The 22,761-nt window shown below is 40.2% G+C and overlaps 1 protein-coding gene across 5 annotated transcripts in view; it reads left to right on the forward strand.

Moving 5' to 3' along the window:
• LOC135495767 (calcium-transporting ATPase type 2C member 1-like) overlaps window positions 1-22,761 on the forward strand; it is a 465,754-nt gene that overhangs the window by 327,153 nt on the left and 115,840 nt on the right. For all 5 annotated transcript variants that reach the window (XM_064784671.1, XM_064784673.1, XM_064784674.1 and 2 more), the window contains one exon: window positions 7,314-7,480. In XM_064784671.1, the coding sequence (XP_064640741.1) occupies window positions 7,314-7,480 (167 nt within the window). The remainder of the gene's footprint in view (window positions 1-7,313; window positions 7,481-22,761) is intronic.

Here is a 22,761-nt window from a genome sequence, read left to right on the forward strand (position 1 = left end):
ATTTGCTGTAGCTGGGCCAGGAAATGTGCCAGGATACCAATATTTTGAACTCTTGTTTCTATAGGATTATAGCTATTTACAGCAGAAAGGCTAAACGCACCATAATTGGCAGTAATTTGCAGATTTTAAGCTGAAAATTGTTGTCTGCTCACAACGGCCTCGATCCTACCTTTCTCTGTAATGAAATGAACGCGCTACACAGAAGGCATTGCAGCCGAGGCTGATTATGTGATGGCTGTTTTGCTAATGTATAGAGTGTGCATGTTCATTAAAAAATAATAGTTCTAATCTAAATCTGTCATAACGAGCAATTAGAAAGTGGTATTTCCCTACATTTTGATTCTCAATGTCAATATGCCTTTGAAACTGGTCGTTTTGTGTGGTTATTTTGTCTAATTGTCCCCCGCTCTGTAGAGCTAGGGGACTTACAAATGGCCTGTGTCTGTCCACCAGCTATGTCTGTCTCACTTTAGTGATCAACCTTATACCTTGGGTGCTTATCCATAATGCACACAATGCAGTGTAGTAGTTGTGGCAGAAGCTGGGGACGAGGTCTTGTATTTGTTGTGGGTTGATTTTCAGGCAAATTAACAAATTATTTGGTCATTAATACAGAGTTTTGTGTTGTTTGTGTAATAAAGAACATGCCAGATGAACTGTGTGTTTTGTTATTCATTTCCAAAGATGAAATTTTTGCAGCAATTGGCCAGGTTTTATGGCACGTACATTCACAGTGCATTCAGTGTACAAAACATAGAAAATGTGTTCCTATCAATTTTAGAGCTACTGGATTCTTTGAAACTTGATGAAATTGGCTACTTTTTCTGGTTTAATTGTGTCTACAGCCAGACAAACCTCCCCAATTTTATGAGAAAAAAATTCGCGTCGGGCAAACTTGAATAGAAGGGCAGAGACATGTATTCATCCACGACCGGAAGTGTGGCACAAGCTCATGGACCAAAGTGGAATTAATTCTCAATCTGTGGTTGATTCTTAATCTACAGAGTCAGGCCATCACAGAAATATGCTTTATGATAATATATTTAAGAAAATGTGGTCTCACTGGTCAGTTTAGAACTTGTACTTTGACAGGGCGATATCAATGCGCCAGTGACGTTTTGATGGATATGGTGTACGGAAATCTCTTTTTCTCAGGCAATCGGTATTGGAATGTTTTTAAACTTTATTATGCTATTGGCAAAGGGTTCTTCTTGACACATATAAAATTTTGTGCAGATTGATTGGTCCAATGAGTACTTTTTTTACCAAAACTTATGCACAGCAATGTACACGTAATGTACACATGTTTAAATAGAGGACTCTGGCCAGAAGAAAGTTTGTTTTTTTATTTTCCTCATGAACATCGATAAACTTGAAAAGACTGATTCCGTGACGGCCGTTGGCACTGATATCGGCATTCACTGACCATTTCTTCATGTACCAACTAGTGTTTGAAAATGTAAGACCAAGTATGTCCCTTAAAGAGTTAATTTATCATCCTCTTTTTCCAGATACCACCAATTTCTCGGACTTGAAGTTCCCAGACTGACCCAAAGACTTCCTTCCAAATTTCAGAAAGCCCATACATTCCAATTCCAGACCCCCAACACGAAAACACCACCCTCCAACAAACCATCCCCTCAGCGGAGGACACCGCATCTACTGATGCCTTGTTCTTATTGATATTGCCGATAAAAGACACGTAGAGAAACCCAGATTTATGCAATCAGTTCATCGATGTAACCGTTTTGACAGAAAACCAAGGTGATTTTTCTCTGTATTTTCTCTTGATTTGCTAGGTACAATTGGCCATGACAACTGTTATTTCAAAAGTCATAGTATAGAATGACTCCCGTTGCTTGTTTACATAGGAAGTGTTACCGTTTTTGGCTTTCTGTCTCATTAAATTTGCTCAGTCAATGAGTCGAAGTGGAAGATCAAAACATACATGAAAGCCATATACATTTTACGCACAAAACCGTGTTGCAGAAAATTCTTCCCAATCATCAGAATAAGAAAATTGTAATCCTTCATAGTTATCTAATTCACCTTAATATAACAATTACTGGAGAATAACTTTGAAATCTGTACGAAAACCACGAGGGAGCTGCATGAACTGGGCCTGCATTATTCACCATACATTACACACCCGATACCGGTACATGAACAAATGCAATGCACTGCAGCATATGTGCAGGGAAGTAAAGTATGCATTGCAAGCCATGTGTCCAGGGTTGTATATCCTCTCACGGTTTAACATATGAGCATAGACTACTCATTGTTTTTGTAACATAATCGGGAATGTCAATAATAAATGTCCACAGGGTTATCTGTGAGTGGAGAGTCTTATCTTCTTTTAAGGTTGTTTTTTTACAAAGTGCTTTTTTTTCTATTTTTTACAGGATGATGCAGTCTATTATCTACGAGTAGTTCCGGTGGTCTCCGCAGGCAAAGTGGTGTTGCGTTGCATGCTGTGGTACTGGTGACACGAAACCAATCAACCAGTCAGCCATGAGATGGACAGGATCAGGAAAGAAAAAACTGTATCTTAGCTGATTTGTCCTTCACGTTTTGGTCTTGTTTTACTGTATTATACAAGTTGATTGAATAAAGAAGCCTTGAAATTGAAAATGCATCTCTGAATTTTTATATATTATAATAATAAAACATAAAGTTTGCCTATTAAACCTAAACTCTTGAACATGCAACCTTTAATTGAAAGCTCAATGAAATGTAACCCTACATTGGCGGCATTATAGAATCCCACTTCCTGCCTACAATGTAGATGTGCGTGCATTTGGATGTAACGCCATGAAACATTGGCATTGAGTCCTAGCACGCACTGAACTTTCACATGAAGACTAATGTGTGTTCGAAACAAGTCTTGGACTGGCCACTGCATCAACTGGATTGTTGCTTACATGTATAATTGACACGTCTCCGCTGAAAGACGGTGTACCAAAATGGTTGGTAATGTGTAGAATGGACTTTTTATTCGTTGCTGGACCAGTTGATTCCTAAATAGAGTGCTTTCACGACCAGTCATTTTGGAGGGTAGGACAATGAATCGTCATTGTCATATGCCAGACTTGACTGAATCAAATGCTGTCATGGACGTATGGGGTTGCATTCTTCTGTCTGTTCATCCAGATGGCACGTGATGACATCACATGAAAGCACTCTGCATGTATGAACGATTTTATCCAGTACCGCATTTTCTCCTGGGAATTCGTCCCATGTCATCGTCCCAATGTGGTTACTCAATATTGATCTTTAAATATCGGTAATCAGTCAGTAGGCTGCTGGACATAGCCTGAGTTGGGTGGAGCTTTCATGGATTTATAGTCCTATGTGTATAGTACCCCCAAGTGGAGCTGATCATTAATTTAGTGCACTCCAACAGTCGGCAGAGCTGTTGCCATGTTACTGTTAGTCAAGGTCGAGGCAATATGCAGTGGGTAAGATGTGCCAATTTTTAAACTACTGGTAGCCTTTGGGGCCATCAAGACTAATCAAGGCCTATCAGGTTACTCCGAACTTTGTTCTCTTCTGATATTTTCTCTTTACAGATTTTAGGCCTAATTCTGCAGCTATCCTTACCATTGCATGCTTCCCCTCTAACTCCATTCTTCAAATAAAACCGCAGTCCCGAGGCCGCCGGTCTGTGTCAGTGCTTGGCTTGTAGGCTTTGTGCGTGTACATATGCAAATGACGGGCTAAAGAAAGGTGAGTTTCATCATCCGGTGAAGAATAATCAGATTCATGCCTGGACCAGTGAGCCAATTAGTGAAAGGTAAGACTAAAACAATTGGGTGGTTGCGGGAACCGCACTAATAGACCACCAGTAACAATCAATTCTGCATTTCCTTTGAGTTGACAAAGGACAATCTGTGCTAGTATCAAATTTGTGGTTATGAAGGTACCTTTCAGCCGACGTACTAACCTAGTGAAATCAATTAAGAACAATAAGAGCCAAACAGGTCACGATTTGGTTCATTCACATCCTGGCTAGAGTCTGCATTGTTGCCTGATTAAGAGGGTGATGTAAGAGACTGCATCATAGCCAGTATCATAGCCAGTTGTCACAATCAAGTAAGGGACAGCACTGTAGTCTGATTATGAGCGAAGAGGGTGATGTAAGAGATGGAACCAAAGCCTAATGTCACAATAAAGAGCCTGAAATTGTAGCCTGGATATAAGAGAAGAGGGTGATGCAAGAGAGGGTATCATGCCTCATGTCACAATCTAGAGACTGCATTGTAGCCTTATTGGAGGGAATAGGGCAATCTCACAAGAACTAAACTCAAGGTAATGAAGGAGAGATTTGCACTGACCTAATTTTCTGACCTTCTGTCCTACTTTAAGACTGTTACAGCTAAAGTAGTCGTGTTTGCTGTCGAACTAAAGGTAATGAACAGTATGTGCTAACCTATTTTCATTACAAACTGACCTACTTGGAGACGGTTAAAGCTAAAGGAGTTGTCTGTGTTTGATATCAAAATAAAAGTGTTGAAGAGTAGGTTTGCTGTGATCTACTTTTATTACCTACTAAACAACTTTAACACACTTGGAGCAAAAGCAGTCGTGTTTGTCATCAAACTGAAAGTATTGAAGAGCGGATGTGACAAAAGAACCCCTCAACTACTTCATTCACTGCAGTTCAAATAAAACCTGTATCTGTCTATTCAGTAGTTAAATGCTGCTTCAAGCTAAACACCCTTTATGAATTTGGCCCCATTTGTCTAGGCTGGATTCCATCTAGTCTGTCCACGTCTCACTATCTACCATAAACCTACATTCTGGTACATGCATATACTACTTGTTCCATTCTCTTGTCATTCATCTTGTTCTTTGCTATTCAATTCTGCCAGCATAGTTATTCAGGCCGCCATGCCTCTAGTTTCTGGTTTTTTACAGGTTCTCCACTTCCTCATTTCACCATGGATTTTGGCTCACCATAGGGGAGTCTATACAACACCGCAGCGTCCGTCGTCATCGTCGTCTGTACCTGTTTGAAAAACAGTGGCACATTTCTTAACCGCTAGGGCTATGAACTTGTAGACAGGACCCCCTCTGGTTAGGTGACCTCTGACAATGAATTTTGGTTTGATCTCATTCTTGACTCTGCCACCAGGGGGCCAGAAGTGGAAACCTAAAAAGTGTGTTATCTCTCTTATGAGTGACTCATTTTCAATAACAATTTGATGGTAGGTTATTCTAGGGGATACATCACATATCATAGGGTTTTTTTGATTTGACCTAATTGTCAGCGTCGCAGAGGTCAAATAGGGTAAATTGGCCGCTTGAGTGTAACTATGACAAGTTTTTTAACCGCTAAAGCTATGAACTTGAAATTTGGTACACACGACTCCCTACGTCATATAACTTCTGACACTGAATTTCGGTCTGATCTGATTCTTGACTTGGTAACCAAGGGGGCCAAAACTAAAAAAAGTAAAAAGTGCAATCGCTTACTAATAATTGTTTTCGATGAAGGTTTTATGGTAGGTACTTCTAGGAAGGATACATCACATATACTTAACCGCTTAAGCCATGAACTTGAAATTTGGTACACTTGAGCCCCATATCTACACATGACTCTCTCTGACACTGAATTTGGGGGCCAGAAGTGGAACCTAAAAAGTGTGATATATCTCTTATTGGTGACTCATTTTCAATAACAATTTTTATGGTAGGTTCTCCTAGCAAGGATACATCACATATCATACGGGTTTTTGATTTGACCAAATTTTTAAGGTCACATAGGTCAACTGGCTTTAATTGGGTTTTCAGTTTAACTATGGCATGTTTCCTAACCCGAAAAGCTATGAACTTGAAATTTAGTACACATGACTCCCTACGTCATGTAACCTCTGACATCACCAGGAGGTCAAAACTAAAAAAGGTAAAAGGTACAGTATCTCGCTTATTAGTGAATTGTTTTCAATGATATTTTTATGGCTGATTTTGCTTTGACGTATATACTATACATGTAGCATGTTTCTTAACCAGTATCATGAATTAATAACCATGAATTTACCACTTATTTTCTATCATTTCAACTAATTGTTTTCGTTGTAACTCCTGAAAATATCAAAAAAATTGCTAAGCTCAGGGTAAAGGAGTACATTCAAGGTTAATAGGAATAGGTTACTCTTTTTGGAATATCTATCTGGTTTTGCATAAATCGCAATTGAAATTTTGACATTCAACAGTAAAATCTTTTCAATTCGTTTTATTCAGAACTGAGCAACAAAACAAAATCAGTAAAAAATTGTAATGGAAGAAGATAGCTTGATACATCATTATGCACTTCAGAAATGCATGTATACCTATCCAAATTAAATGGCCAAGCAAAAATGAAGTTTTCACCTCTTAATTTTAACTCTTTCCCTGCCAAACTTGTTCTAGAAGTTTGCAACTTCCCTTCCGTTTCCAGCCAAACTCGTTCTAGAACGATCAGTTCTTGACATGGATCAATTCAGTGATTTGGAGCATCTGTTGCGGGTTACGGTGTACATGATACAGTTCACATGACTTTCTGTACAGGCTCGACACTTCTGTGAAGCACACGCGTACTTTAGTGGCAAAAACATCACAGAAGGACCTACTAATGTGCAGCAGTTGAATGTGGTTTCAGACGGAAAGGGACTACTGCGTGGTACCGGTAGATTAGGTAATGCATTGACATCAGAGAATGATGCTCGTGTACCAGTTTTGTTACCCCTTGAATTTAGGTTTATGCGGTTGGCCATTATAAGGGCACGTGAACATGTCATGCATGCTGGACTTGGTTCAACTGTTGTGGGGGTGAGAAAGAAATATTGGATTCCTGCCTCGTGCACTGAGGTCAGGTTGGCTTTGCCCCAATGTGTTTTGTGCATACTCCTTACTCGTAGTGGGTATTTGTTGCCATCAAGCCAAGACGTACTGGAATGGCAGGTTGATGTATCTAAACCATTTCGTAACATTGGTCTAGATTTCGCTAGATTCGACGTGCGTTTCAAAGTCACAGGGGTCAAATAGTGTAAACTGATCATGGTTGGTTTCTGATGCATGTCTCCATAAATAATGATGCTCGAATTTTCATCATATGGTCTTAAATTGGCATTGTGTAATTTGGCACTTTTGCTCATCAGCCAAAAAGGTCCCTTTTTCTCATAAATTACTTTCAGCTATATCTCATGAGTGATGCACGTAGTCCACTAAGCCAACTTTACTATCATGTCACATTCAGCATGTGTGGGCTTAGGGGTTACATTCATGCTTGGTTTGCGATGCAATTTTTTAGAAATATGTTGTGATTTTTTCAGGCACTCCAGAGTAACAAAGCAGTAGTTGCAATGACCGGGGATGGTGTGAATGATGCAGTGGCCCTTAGGAGTGCCAACATTGGTATTGCGATGGGGAAGAATGGAACGGACGTATGTAAGGAAGCAGCCGATATGATTCTCCTCGACGATAATTTCTATACAATCATGTAAGTAATGCACTGCCAACATTATCTATTGTAATTATACTGGAAGGAGGAGAAGTTAAGCTAGTACGTTTCACCACAATTTGTCACAGATTCTTTAAATTGTATTAGCTCACCTCTGGGGAGCTTATACAATACTGTGGCGTCTGTTGCCCGTCGTCGTCCGTTGGCGGAGCACGTTTCGTCACTGCTAGGGCCAGACACAAGGGCCCAAAGCGCCGTGTAGCGGCAAAAAAGCGAAGCTGGCGAAACATTTATAACGTGTCACCGTCAATTATTATTGGACTTATAGCGCATTTACGGGGTTGCAACTATTTTACTTTATAGTGTCACCAGGAAAGAAAAGCATGCGACCTAACACCGATCTATTTGTATAAAGTGATAATTGGAAGGTATATAGTTGGAAATATCAATAAAATAATCATTCTATGTCGTCTTTTGAGGGCATTTTTGATTGTAAAAAATATATGTGTACGTCACCGGAGTCTCTGCAATGATAATTTCATCACAGCAGTCTCGCGCAAGTAGAAGTTCTTTACATATTAGTTCTTCACTTATTAGTCTGGCGCAAAGCCAGACGTTTTCCATTACGATTTCACTACGATGTTTGACCAAAAGGAGCAGTGCGCGAGATATGCTAATGAGCAGACTTCCCTCGCTTGAGTTTAGGAAGAATCCCTCACCGAAAGGCAGTGTGATATCAGTCAGGATTCAGTCAGGTTGCAGTGTTACCTCACATTTTTATGGCAGTGTTGAAATCAGTGGAAAGCAGTCATAGGGAGTGTTTTTCAGTCAGGCAATACCAAAGCATACAGTTATACAGCAATTAAAAATAGAGGTTAGGGAGTCATAAGCAGTGGTAAGACAATCAAAATCAGTGGTAAGGCAGTCAAAAGCAGTGCTCATTTAAATATTTAGGCTGACTGATTTCCACTGCTTTTGACACTGAAAATGACTCCCCACTATGCATCATGCACAGGGCTGGCAGTGGGGTTCAGTGTTAATTTAAATATTTCGCAGCACACTGAATCCACACTGAAACACCACTGATTTTGACTGCCATTTCCAAAACCTCTTGGAGGGAGCAGTCATTTTCAGTGTTAATATGAATAATTTATTTAATGGCATGCAGGCACGGATGCCGAGAGAGGTTTGGGGGACGTGACCCCCTGTGCTGATGACAACCAAAGAAATTGTTCGAAAAAGCAAAAACTTCTAGCGAACTGTTACTTTTGCTGTCCTATTTTAGATGGTGTGTTTGCGTCCAATATGGCAGTGATGACGTCATCTGCACAAATAGAGGACATCGCCATTGCATGATGACGTGACACAGTAAAAAGATGACAAATTCACGTCCTTGACCTACGTCATTGCAAACTTTGTCATAATGACAGTGGTCAGATGGGTTACTAGACAATTGAAACGACACATGGCACATAGCTACTGTCAGTGATGTCAGGGATTGAAGCTAGATCAAATTGACGTCCAAATAAAGTAACTGCACGGGGCCTGTAGAATAATGATCTTACTGATTGATGTGTATTGAGCTCCCATGCAGATAATTTGCAGTGTATGCATACATTACAATTAACACCTATAGGGCCTACAGTAGATGCTTGAAGATACATGCAGATATCTTGCAGTGTATGCATGCATTACAACACCTATAGGGCCTACAGCCTTCTTGATTTGCTGAAAATACAAGTTCAGTGTCTGTCTAGATTACCCTTTTTGCATTCATTTGGCTCCTTATGTGTCCCAATTCAAACTGACTAAAACTCCCCTCTTCTCATATTGAAATTCGGGTAAATATCGAGAAATATGAAGAGCTACCATGATTTCTTGAATGTTTGACTATCAAATTCAAACTTACTAGCTTCCTGTCTCAGGGTGCATTATGGGTGATATTTAACACTGAATTTGACTGCAATTACCACTCAGCTTTACACTGCCATCAAGTCTTAATCTCACCAGTCATAAAGCAGTGGTTTTCAGTCATGTTGAAAATGCCACGGGTTTCGATCAGAGTTGGAGAAGTGGAAATCAGTGGTCTTTCAGTCATAGGCAGTGTTTTTGAAATACGTCGTTCATAATGATATGCAAGTGGCAGTGCTTTGCAGTGGTCTTTCAGTCAAAATCAGTGGTTTTAAAACATCAAGAAAAAATGATATGCCTAAGAGTAAGACAGTCATATGCAGTGGGGGTTTCAGTCAAAAGCAGTGTGATGCAGTCATTTTCAGTGCACTGCCTTTCGGTGAGGGATGTTCCGTATCCCGCTAAGCTGACCACTGCTGACCATGACAGGCATGCATTGGACTGGTACAGGTTGGAACTGAACATTGAATATGCTGGTGGTGACGCTTTCTGATGAGAAGTTGGTCGTGACTGATGCAGTATCCTTGGACTTGTCCACAGCATCGTTCAATCATTGCTCTCTGAGCTGGCTTGATTCCGTACTTACCCAAATACTGAGACCAAATGCCTGTTGACTGTGCTTTAAGAGAGACTGGCGCCATGCCTAGTCTCTCTTAAAGCACAGTCAACAGACACAAACCCCCTCAGACTCAGAAACCACAAATGCCCAACCCTTCCTGCTACCTTAATACTTCTGGATGGCTAAAACTTGGTGTGATGGTAGCTTTGGGCAATATTCCCAGAAAAAATTTTCTTTTTGCTATATGACCTACTTTCTGGCCTCCAGGCGGTAATCTTGGAAAAAATTGTTTTGCCTTTTTAGCTATGCTGGCTTTGCAGCTGGTTTGCACTGGAGCTGGCCGAAAGAAGTTCCAGCAAAATAGTTGCATTTTCATCAGAATTTGCTGTAGCTGGGCCAGGAAATATGCCAGGATACCAATATTTTGAATTCTTGTTTCGATAGGATAAAGACTATGTGCGTGACAGCACATCAGATATTGAATAAGGGACGAATATTTTATGACTTGTTTTGTTTATTGGAAACGAAATTGTAACGAAGTTACACACATGTAATGTACGTGGTGGAAAACTGACCCGAGTGGCGTTGCTGTATAAAGGGGAAAAAGTTGGTAATTAAAGGCAAAACTTACATCCTTTTGACACTCTGGCGCAGCGCATATTATACAGAGTAATATGCCGCTACGCCAATTTGTAAATTAGGGTGAAATTTGGTGGATTTTGTAGAAAATTTTGAGATTGAAAACAGGTTGATATTTTATGTTCAGAGACCGGCTTGCAACTGCCGAACAGCTCATGCGCACACCTGGTTAAGAAATTTATTGCCAGGGCGGCGCCACAAGCTGTTTGAATTTAATATTAGAGAGGTTGAGAAAGTGTTGAAATGATAAGTATAGACAAAAAAACTGATATGTACTATCCAACAGACTAAACGCACCTTAATTGGCATTTATTGGCAGTTTTTAAGCTGGAAATTGTCGTAGGTCAAACTGGCAAAATGGCCTCGATCCTACCTTTCTCTGTAATGTACTGAACGCGCTACACATAAGGCATTGACCTAAGGCATTGCAGCCGAGGCTGATAATGTGATGGCCATTTTGCGAATGTATATAGACAGTGAATGTTCATTTTAAAACATAGTTCCAGTCTAAATTTTTCATAACGAGCAGTTAGAAAGTGGTATTTCCCTATCTTTTGATTCTCAATGTCAACATGTCGTTTTGTGGGGTTATTTTGTCTAATTCTTATTAATATTGCCGATAAAAGACCGTAGAGAAACCCAGATTCTTGCGCTCAGTTCTACGTACAGTAGACGTCTACGTACGGTAGACGTTTTGACAGAAAACCAGGGTGAGTTTTCTCTGTATTTTCTCTTGATTTGCTAGGTACAATTGGCCATGACAACTGTTATTTGAAAAGTCATAGTATAGAATGACTGAAGTGTTACCGTTTTTTACCTTCTGTCTCGTTAAATTTGCTCAGTTATTCAGTCGAAGTCGAACACACATGAATGCCACAGTACATTTTATACCCAAAACGGTGTTGCAAAAAATTCTTCCCAATCATCAGAATGCAATAATCATAATACTTCACAATTATCTATTACACATTAATATAACAACTACAGAAGAATGACTTTGAAATCCAGACAAAACTTTGTTTTAACACTTTCAGCGCCCAGCCATATTTAGCGTACTTCCCCCAGGGGCCAAGGTTACGCCCCTTTTTACCCTTTTTCAAAATTATGAAAACAATAGAAGGAATAAAGATAATTACATGAAATTTTCTGTGTTGGTTCTTCTTTGTTAGATCTCTTTACAATGCTAATTTGGAATGATAGTCAGCAAAGCACTTGATTTTGCACAATGGTACCCCACACATAGAACAGTAATATCTGGTGTCTTTCCGAATACCCACTTTTTGGCATACTCTCGGCTACATCGGCCCCCGTCATCAATCTTCGACCCGCCATTGCGCCTATTCGAATGCAGACAATCTTGGCTATAAATAGCACATTGGCTGAACATCATACTATCACTTCAAGCGCTGTATAGTTAAATTGTTTTCCCCTATACTGCGCTGCTAGTCGCCTCGAAGACAAAGCGGGAAATTTAAAAACGCGACGTAATATTACGTCGGATGGCTCAACCGTGTGAACTTGCAAGACGTAAAATTACGTCAGATGGCGCTGAAAGTGTTAAGAATAGCCTCTTTGTATTTATAAACATCTTCGACGTAATCAAAACAAACCCAAATGCTAGATGAACAAACATGGCCAACCTCTTCAGAAGAAGTTGACGTTTTCTCATGTTTCTTGTCAAAATAAAAGTGATATTGTAGACCTTTGATAGTGACACTGGTCAGAGTACACAAAGAATAGCGACAGAGTAGTCTGCTGGAATTGCGAGGTATTTTTAACAAACAATAAAACTGCCATTCTTAGTCTATGCTGATACGCAAAACCGCGAGGAGCTGCATGAACTGGGCCAACATTATTTACCATACATTACACATCCAAACCGGTACATGAACAAATGCAATGCACTGCAACATATGTGCAGGGAAGTAAAGGATGCATTGCAAGCCATGTGTTCAAACTCTATCAATGTGAACTTTAGTAAATAAGGCTGAATTTTTTCAAATTTATCTTTGATTAAGTTTTTTTATTATTTAGGCCTAGGCCAATTTTATTTTATCCCCCTAACCCTAACCCTAACCCTAACCCCACCAGTTCACTAGTTTTTCACACAACGTTTGATCTTTTTTTGTACATTTATGTTTTACAGTACGACCAACATAAACAGCGAGCCATACAGGGTTGTATATCCTCTCACAGTTTCGCTAATCGGCACAGACTACTCATTGTTTTTGTAACATCATCGGGAATGTTGATAATAAATATCTTATTTTGATGGTGTTTTTTTCCGAAGTGCTATTTTTTCTCATGTTTACAGGATGATGCAGTGTTTTATCTATGAGTGATTCTGGTGGTCTCCACTGGCAAAGTGGTGTTGCTGTACATGCTGTGGAACTGGTGGCACGAAACCAATCAACCAGTCAGCCATGAGATTGACAGGATTGGGAAAGAAGACGCTGTATCTTAGCTGATTTGTCCTTCACGTTTTGGTCTTGTTTTACTGTATTATACAAGTTGATTGAATAAAGAAGCCTTGAAATTGAAAAGGGAACTCTGAATTTTTATTTATTATAATATTGAAAAATAAAGCTTGCCTATCAAACCTAAACTCTTGAACATGCAACCTTTAACCCTTATTGTGTCATGCTCGCCCTGAGGTCTAGTTAATACTCCTACCCCTTTACTGTCGCGCTCGACCATAGGTCGAGAAAGGGTAATGCCTCAGAAAATAAATTACCCATGGCACAATTGGAGTCCGTTATGTTTAGTTTATCTGCCAGTGTAAAGACAGCTCAGCGTCTGATCATTTGAAACCAGGAAACCAAATTGTTTCTACATGAAAATTTCCAGCAGCTTGCAACTGAAAGTCAAGCACCTTTTCAGAAGAGGTCAGGCAAGGGGTATGGTGATGTAAGGGATGTCATCATGCCTCATGTCACCATCAAGTAAGAGACCTCATTGTCGCCTGAATGATATGAGACAAGAGGGTGATGTCACAATCAAGTAAGTGACCACAATGTAGCCTGATCGATATAAGAGAAGAGCGTGATGTAAGAGACATTATCATGCCTGATGTCTCAATCAAGTAAGACTTCGTTGTAGCCTGATTGATATAAGAGAAGCGGGTTATGCTAGAGACGACATCATGCCTCATGTCACAATCTAGAGACTGCATTGTAGCCTTATTGGAGGGAATAGGGCAGTCTCACAAGAACTAATCTAAACTTAAGGTAATGAAGGAGAGATTTGCACTGACCTACTTTTATGTCCTTCTGCCCTACTTTAAGACTGTTATAGCTAAAGTAGTCGTGTTTGGTATCAACTAAAGATAATGAACCGTAGGTTTGTGATAACCCATTTTCATTACCAACTGACCTACTTGGAGACGGTTAAAGCAAAAGGTGTCATCAGTGTCTGATATCAAACTAATATTGTTTAAGAGTAGGTTTACCCTGATCTACTTTGATGACTTACTAAACAACTTGAACACCATTAGAGTAAGGCAGTTGCGTTAATGGTATCAAACTAAAGGTATTGAAAGTGCAGCTATGCCCTGGCCTGCTTAAACACAGTTGGAGCAAAGGCACTGAAGGTATTGAAGAGCGGATGTGACAAAAGAACCCCACAACTACTTCATTCACTGCAGTTCAAATAAAACTGTCATCCACCCAGGGGCCAAATTCATAAAGGGCGTGTACGGGTTAGAGGTGTGTTACGTCTCCCTGATTACTTATAGGGCCTATTCATATTCTGTGAAGATTTACATGGAGGACCTGGACCTGTCTATTCAGTTGTTAAACTTTGTTTTAAGCTGTACGCCCTTCATGAATTTGGCCCCATTTATCTAAACTTGATTCCATCTAGTCTGTCCACATCTCCCTATCTACCATAAACCTACATTCTAGTACTCGCATATACTACTTGTACATTTTCTTTTCCTTCATCTCATTCCTTCCTATTCAATTCCGCCAGCATAGCTATTCAGGGTGCCAGGCCTCTAGTTGAAGCTAATGATTGTAGGTAGAGTGACAAATTCTTATGATGTGTGTATACAACATGATTAAATGACATATCACCCATGTTTTTGATTTGACTTACTTTTCAAGGTCACAGAGGTCAAAGTTCACTAGTAAATCATCGATAGGTGGCATGTTTTGTTTCTATTTGAGCTAGGAGGTTCTAAACCTGTGAAGACATGTATCTAGAAATCCTCTCTTCTACCCCAAATATTTGTCCCGCTGGGACTTCAAATATGGCCGCCAGGCACCCATCTTCAAAATCAAACAAAGTTGGATTGCAACCAAATTTTATGTGATTGTATATCTATGTACTCTCTACAACATCCCTGATTTTCAGTCAATCCCATCAACCAATATTGCCCTCAGGTGGCCATCTTGAAAATTAAACGAAGTCCTATTTCTCGAAAACTAATAATCGGATTACAACCAAACTTCATGTGATTATGTACATATGTACTCTGATCAATATCCCATGTCCCAGACCCATTAGTCTAATCCCATGACAAATATGGCTGCCAGGACGCCATCTTGAAAATCAGACGAAGTCCTATTAGTCCTAAACTGTTAAACAGATGTCAACCAATTTCCATGCGACATGTAAACTTTTCAATAACCCTGAAATTCAGTCAACTTTATTACCAAAATGGTAACGGTAATTTTCTTTTTTGCCATTGAGCTGAGAAGAATAATATTATTCAATGGAATCAAAACTGGTGAAACTAGCCAGAAACTGTTCTCCCCATATTCACTGCAAATGACATGCATTATATTACCCGAGGTGAGCACATGGTCCCTGGACCATTCATATTAAAGCTGAACTGCATGCACAAAACCAGAGCACCCCGTGCTGCAATAGTAAGAAATTCAAATGACCGAAAGGCCCCAAGGAGGATACAGCGGTGACGTCACGGCTTTTCCAAGATGGCGCTGCATATTGTAAACAAACTCGATCCACGGCCAAGGGAAAATCAAGTCATCGAATAAAGTTAGATTTTTCGCATCAAATCAGAGTTATTAGTACTTTTCTGCTATGAAATAAGTCTTCAGACAATAAGCTATCATTTGAATAATGAGAAGTGCTGGTTTGATGGGGAAAAATAGGGTTTTTAAAACCAAATAGCCGGGCACCGATCTTCCAAAATTAGCGATGCTTTCAAAACAATCTCCCAGATATGGGGCAATCTCTTCATTATCATAATGGGATTTGGAGGCATGTTTACAGATTTTACAAGTTCGAGACCTGTAGGACCTAAAACTCGCATAGATCCCCTCTATTTGTCGAGTTAGCGCCCCTGTAAAATCATGCATTTTCGGACACTAGAACAAAATCTTCCTGCGGATATCGCGGTTTCGGTGATGATTTAAGGAGAAATTGACTGTTCTTAGAGTTGTATGGGACAGAAATGAGTTTATACTTCATGAATACATGAATATATTATGATATGGGTGGGCTTCTAAGTCAAGACAATAACAAACTCAACTGCATCTCTACCGTGTATCGCGTTTAGCGGAGACATTATTTCCGCATTTTGGCCACGCCAAACGTCTTTTTTATTCGTGGAAGTTAATCTGCGCTGTAAATTTTATTTTACACAGGAAGAATCCATACTAGGTATTGCAATAATTCATGTCTATTGGTGTTTTTGTGTACAGGAGCGCACCAGACAGTGAGACGTGGAGATGTGTTCAGTGCTGGTGCTGTCAGTAGACTGAATCTGATTGGCCATAGCGATCAGTAATATGGGTCGTGATCACGTGATGTGACGTCACCGCGGTATCCTCCTTGAAAAGGCCCTTCAGAATACGGCCTGAAACATGATAGACCTCCAATGCTTCGATGCGCTTGATTTCACAAACCAGCAAGCCGTGGGACGATGCAGACCTTCGCAGAGAATTCTGGAAGGAAAAAAATAAAAAGGTCCTCTCATCGGGACTCGAACTCGAGACCTCTGGTTTTATTTGCCAACACTCTTATCCTCAAGGCCACTGGGCTGCTTGTAATGCCTGTCGGTTTATATACGCCTTTATAGAATGTGCAAACATTTGTGTGTAATCTTTGTTCAACATCATTGAGCGGCTTCCAGTGGGCAACTGCAGGAAGAAAGTCATTTTTTCTTTGCTGTGTGTGATTATGTATGCGTAGTCTACATTTTCTCTTAGCAATGTTCAACTTTGTCTTGGTATCTTCTTCTATTACATGTACTTGAGAAAATTTCTGGTTCTACTCTCAAAAATAAAGTATAATCGCCATTCATATAAGACTTATTTGCTGCCAGCAGTTCACAAGAAAGCCCCTCTAGCTCAGACGGTTAGAGCATTCGTATTTTGAGCCCGAGTTCCCGGGTTCGAATCCCTGGAGAAGATTTTGATTTTTTTCTCTTCCATAATTCTCCGAGACTGTCCACATCGTCCTGTGGCTTGCTGGTTTGTGAAATCAAACGCATCGAAGCATTGGAGGTCTATCATGTTTCAGGCAATATTCAGAAGGACCTTCCGATCGTTTGAAGTTCTTACTATTGCCGCATGGGGTGCTCTGGTTTTGTGCATGCAGTTCAGCTTTAATAGACACATATGGAATATCTGTACAAGTTGTCCAAATTTTTAGGTGAATTGTGACGTAATTTGGCCTAGTCAATTTAACCTCCATGTCTCATTTCATCTACAACTAAATCATTCCCAGGTGAGCACAATGTCCAAAAGACATTTCAATCTGTAAAATCCCTCACCGAAAAGCAGTGTGATATCAGTCAGGATTCAGTCAGGTTGCAGTGTTACCTCACATTTTTATGGCAGTGTTGAAATCAGTGGAAAGCAGTCATAGGGAGTGTTTTTCAGTCACGCGTTACCAAAGCATACAGTTGTACAGTAATCAAAAATAAGAGGTTAGGGAGTCATAAGCAGTGGTAAGACAGTCAAAATCAGTGGTAAGGCAGTCAAAAGCAGTGCTCATTTAAATATTTAGGCTGACTGATTTCCACTGCTTTTGACACTGAAAATGACTCCCCACTATGCATCATGCACAGGGCTGGCAGTGGGGTTCAGTGTTAATTTAAATATTTCGCAGCACACTGAATCCACACTGAAACACCACTGATTTTGACTGCCATTTCCTAAACCTCCGGGAGGGAGCAGTCATTTTCAGTGTTAATTTGAATAATTTATGCAATGGCATGCAGGCACGGATGCCGAGAGAGGTTTGGGGGACCTGACCCCCCTGTGCTGATGACAACCAAAGAAATTGTTCGAAAAAGCAAAAACTTCTAGCGAACTGTTACTTTTGCTGTCCAATTTTAGACGGTGTGTTTGCGTCCAATATGGCAGTGATGACGTCATCTGCACAAATAGAGGACATCACCATTGCATGATGACGTGACACAGTAAAAACATGACAAATTCACGTCCTTGACCTACGTCATTGCAAACTTTGTCATAATGACAGTGGTGAGATGGGGTTACTAGACAATTGAAACAACACATGGCACATAGCTACTGTCAGTGATGTCAGGGATTGAAGCTAGATCAAATTGACGTCCAAATAAAGTAACTGCACGCAGCCTGTAGAATAATGATCTAACAGACTGATTGATGTGTATTGAGCTCCCATGCAGATATCTTGCAGTGTATGCATACATTACAATTAACACCTATAGGGCCTACAGTAGATGCATGACGATACATGCAGATATCTTGCAGTGTATGCATACATTACAACACCTATAGGGCCTACAGCCTTCTTGATTTGCTGAAAAAACAACTTCAGTGTCTGTCTAGATTACCCTTTTTGCATTCATTTGGCTCCTTATGTGTTCCAATTCAAACTGACTAAAACTCCCCTCTTCTCATAATGAAATTCGGTAACCGGAAAAACGCCGACCGACCGACTGACCGACCGACCTACCGTCATATACAGTATCCCTTTCGCTTTTCTATAGCACATGTATCTGTGTAGTGCCCAGCGCAATAGACGTGATGGATTCCGACATGTCTGACAGCAGCATCTTCAGTCAATTATACCGGGAAAACGAGCCCACGCAGTAAGGAACTGATAACGATACTCTAAAGATATGCTTTGTCTACATGGTCGGTGGATATAAAAACATGATTTGGGCCTAATCTATGCACTGTAGTTTTTCTACTCGAGTGTCTCGACCGATGCAATGCATGAACTGCAACGCGCAATATGCATTTGTTGTCATTTGAACAGCGCACGTGCGCTTGTTTACAATTTCGTTTCACATGACCTGTTATCGTGGATTGGATATATCACACGAAACTCCTTGGGTTGGTAGGTAGGTCGGTCGGTCGGTCGGTCGGTCGGTCGGTCAGTCGGCGTTTTTCCGGTTACCATGAAATTCGGGTAAAAATCGAGAAATATGAAGAGCTACCATGATTTCTTGAATGTTTGACTATCAAATTCAAACTTACTAGCTTCCTGTCTCAGGTTGCATTATGGGTGATATTTAACACTGAATTTGACTGCAATTACCACTCAGCTTTACACTGCCATCAAGTCTTAATCTCAACAGTCATAAAGCAGTGGTTTTCAGTCATGTTGATATGCCACGGGTTTCGATCAGAGTTGGAGAAGTGGAATTCAGTGGTCTTTCAGTCACAGGCAGTGTTTTTGAAATACGTCGTTCATAATGATATGCAAGTGGCAGTGCTTTGCAGTGGTCTTTCAGTCAAAATCAGTGGTTTTAAAACATCAAGAAAAAATGATATGCCTAAGACAGTGATATGCAGTGGGGGTTTCTGTCAAAAGCAGTGTGATGCAGTCATTTTCAGTGCACTGCCTTTCGGTGAGGGATGCCACCTCACCCAAATTTGATCCGCCTCTGCCATATGCAGTGTACATTTTCTGTATACAGAATATAAAGCGGCATATTATGGTGAACCCATTTTTCAATCGAACATAGTTCAAATTCCATGAATGATCACTGGGCTGCTAATTTTTACTGGATTTCAAAACGATTTCACTTCTGTTTCATTCTTCCATGGACACTGTGTACGTACATGCTCTACCCATGTCAGACTTTTGCATGTGTACTCTTATCGGACACACTTAGGAAAAATTAATCTATTTATGATAGAAAAATGATTAGCTGGTTCACGTCCCAATACAGCCTCTGCCTCGTGAAAGCCGCCATTTCTCAGTACTTTTTCCTCTGCGCTTTGTTGCACAATTCGCCGAATTTCTCCCGTAAATTCAGCTAGATTCGAGCCATTTCGGGTTTAAGAAGGACCTCCCGGGGACACCTGTTGGTCGAAGATAGTCTATGGACACGGGTGAGATCGCTCCTTTTTCATTTTCTCCTCGTTTTTTAGCTCAGCTGACAAAGTCAGCGGAGCTAGTAGAATAGCTGTTCAAATGGTGTCCGTCCTGCAATCCATCCATCCATCCATCCATCCATCCATCCATCTAGGGACCTATCTGTGGACAAAATTGGACATTCATGACCGGGAAGGCCTAGCCACTTCGTTGACGGTGCTAAATAAGGAGTTGCCCAAGGTAAACTCAAAAAACGAAAAATCGGCGCGATCCGACCTGTATTAAGAGAATGAGGTCATTTCACGTTTAGATTTCTTTCCCTATTTTTCCTCGGTCCACAGAGCAAATATTGTTTTCAAATGTGGCTGAATATTTTTACTTTTAATGGAATTAACCCTTTTGCTGCCAAGCAAATTTTTTTTTTTTGAGTCCTCAGTGCCAAGCAATTTCAGGTTAAATTGAAAAAAATTGATATGATCAATTTAAATATTTTTCCTGAGAAAACTATTGGAGATATGTCAAAACAATGCACATGGAAGTTGTTCAGTATGACCTGGACTTCAAATTAAATTTTTTAAAAAGTAGGTCACGCCCTAATTTGCATGCCGCCATCTTGAATAACTAATGAGAATTGAAGATTTTGTAGAATAAACCACTGTAATTTGGAATAAATGTAATAATACAACTAATAAAACTATTTTTATGCATCTGCATGTTTCTTTACTCTTTCCTTTCTAAGTCCATAACCTTGTAAACCCTGAATTCGTATTGCTTTGTAACAAAATTGCCAAGAAATACCGATGCGTTATTTACAGAAATCGAGCAAAATTCTTCAAAATTCAATGATCAGCCATTTACTTTGTAGACCAAAAATTACTACTTATGGTGATATGTTGGGACTAAATTACATACCTTCACTCCCTAGAGCTCCTTTTTAGTGCTACCAGAGAACTAATTGTAGATAGGGGGGTCAGGGGTCCCTATGGAGGGGGCCTGGTATAAAACAGCTAAAATTCAGGGTTTCCTCAACTAAACATGAAAGTTCAAAGTTTCTCAGCCAAATGTCCTGTCATAGAATGTATGTAGCAGTCAGATAACTCTATTCTAATAATTGACAACTGTGTGGTACCTTTCGAATTCGGGCCCAGAATCAAAATCATGCATGATATCCAATTCATCGAGTACCTGTGATAATGACATCCGATTTGCCATTTTGTGAACTTTTGGAAGTGATTTTCACCCGAAATCTCAGCAAATCGATATATAACATGTACAGTAGAAACGTAGCGTGGTAACTCCTCTACCACGCCATCTATAGGTATATACCATAAACGACGCTAGCAGACGAAAAATCAATGTATTTTCACCACATAGGAAAATTTCGCCAAAATGCGAAGTTGGCAGCAAAAGGAACAAAAGTCATTGTGCAGAAATGCGAAGTTGGCAGCAAAAGGGTTAATTTAGTTTTCACCGCCAGTTGGCGCTGCAGGCACATTGACTGAATTTTGGCGATTTCAAGTTTGGCGGTGGCTCAACTTTTTTGAAAGCAGTGCCGCTGATTGGCCGATCGATAGAAGAGATGCCACCATTTAAAAATGGCGGTAGTCGCTGCTTCAATGAAGGTGAGTGAAATTTCTCATGTTCAATCCGTTGATACTCTTTTAATCAACATGACCATATACCTGAAATTTGTTTAGCTACTGAAAAGAGTCTATATAATTCAGATTTATCAATAGTTTTTTATAATATTGCGGAAATTTTGTGCACAAATTAGCGAAAGTTGGTGCTCGTCTCATGTCATTTTAGAGTGAGAAATTTGTTTCCGTCAATCTCTACCTGTGAAGATCTGATAAACACTCTGGTGGCGGTTGCACTAAATAACGACTGGTAGGGCCCGGAGTCTGGCGACTGGTAGGGCCCGGAGTCTGTATATATATGTTGTTTAGATGCATTTTTAAAAGTTCTGTAACTTTGGTCTCATTAGGGAGTTTTTTTTTGTTATTCATGCGCGGCCAACCCCTAACCGTAGTTCCTAAAATCATTGATTTCTCGGTCCTTACAGTATGTCAGCGTTGATTCAGCAGTTGTTTTGGCAAAGACATGTTTTTTTGGAGTTTCTGAAACCTATAGCGCTACTCAATAGGCGACTAACAAGAAACTACGCATTTATACTGTTGTTGCCGACGTATGTGTACACTGAACTTGGGATGTGCGTCGGCCCCGTGTTAAAATGCCGTCCAGTGCCAGTTGGTGCGTTTTTCGCTGATTTGTGCAAAATTCAACAAATCTCAAAAGTTCAATGGTTGACCCTCGATTTTTTTTTGATTTTTGTGTAGCGTAAGCAACTGTCTTTCATGGGAGAATGGTCTCTGTAAGAATTATTCGGGAAGAAATGTATAATATTTGGGGTTTTTCGTGATTGTCCGGCCCAATTGGCAATATTGCCATTTGGGATGGTGAACATAGCTAGGAGCAAATGCGACGCTTATGATTTATTTAAAGAAATAAAATGCCCGATTTAACATCCTGCAGAATCAGGGGAATCGGGCGTTTCCAGTGATATACGACACAAATGGGTTGTTCTCATGCATTCACTTTGGAAACGCATCTTAAAATAGATGTTACGCCCTGTTAATGGGGCACGTCATCATCGCGTACATTTGGGAAAAACTCCCTAACGAGACCTTTGATGACCAAGCTTGCACCCAAAGTTGGTAAAATTGATGCTTGTTTATGGACTGCGCTAGCGACCGGAGAATTCGCCGTCGGCCATTTTGGCTATGGTCCCTGAGTTGTTGTGGTTGGCAATTTTGCAACAAATCTCCCCATTTATGTTTATTTTCTCCAAGTCTGGTCATTGGCCGTGACAACAATTATTTTGAAAGTCACATTATGACATCATAGTATGAATTCCACTGCAGTTTCG

This window comes from Lineus longissimus, chromosome 11 (genome assembly GCF_910592395.1).
Source record: "Lineus longissimus chromosome 11, tnLinLong1.2, whole genome shotgun sequence".
Taxonomy (NCBI): domain Eukaryota; kingdom Metazoa; phylum Nemertea; class Pilidiophora; order Heteronemertea; family Lineidae; genus Lineus; species Lineus longissimus.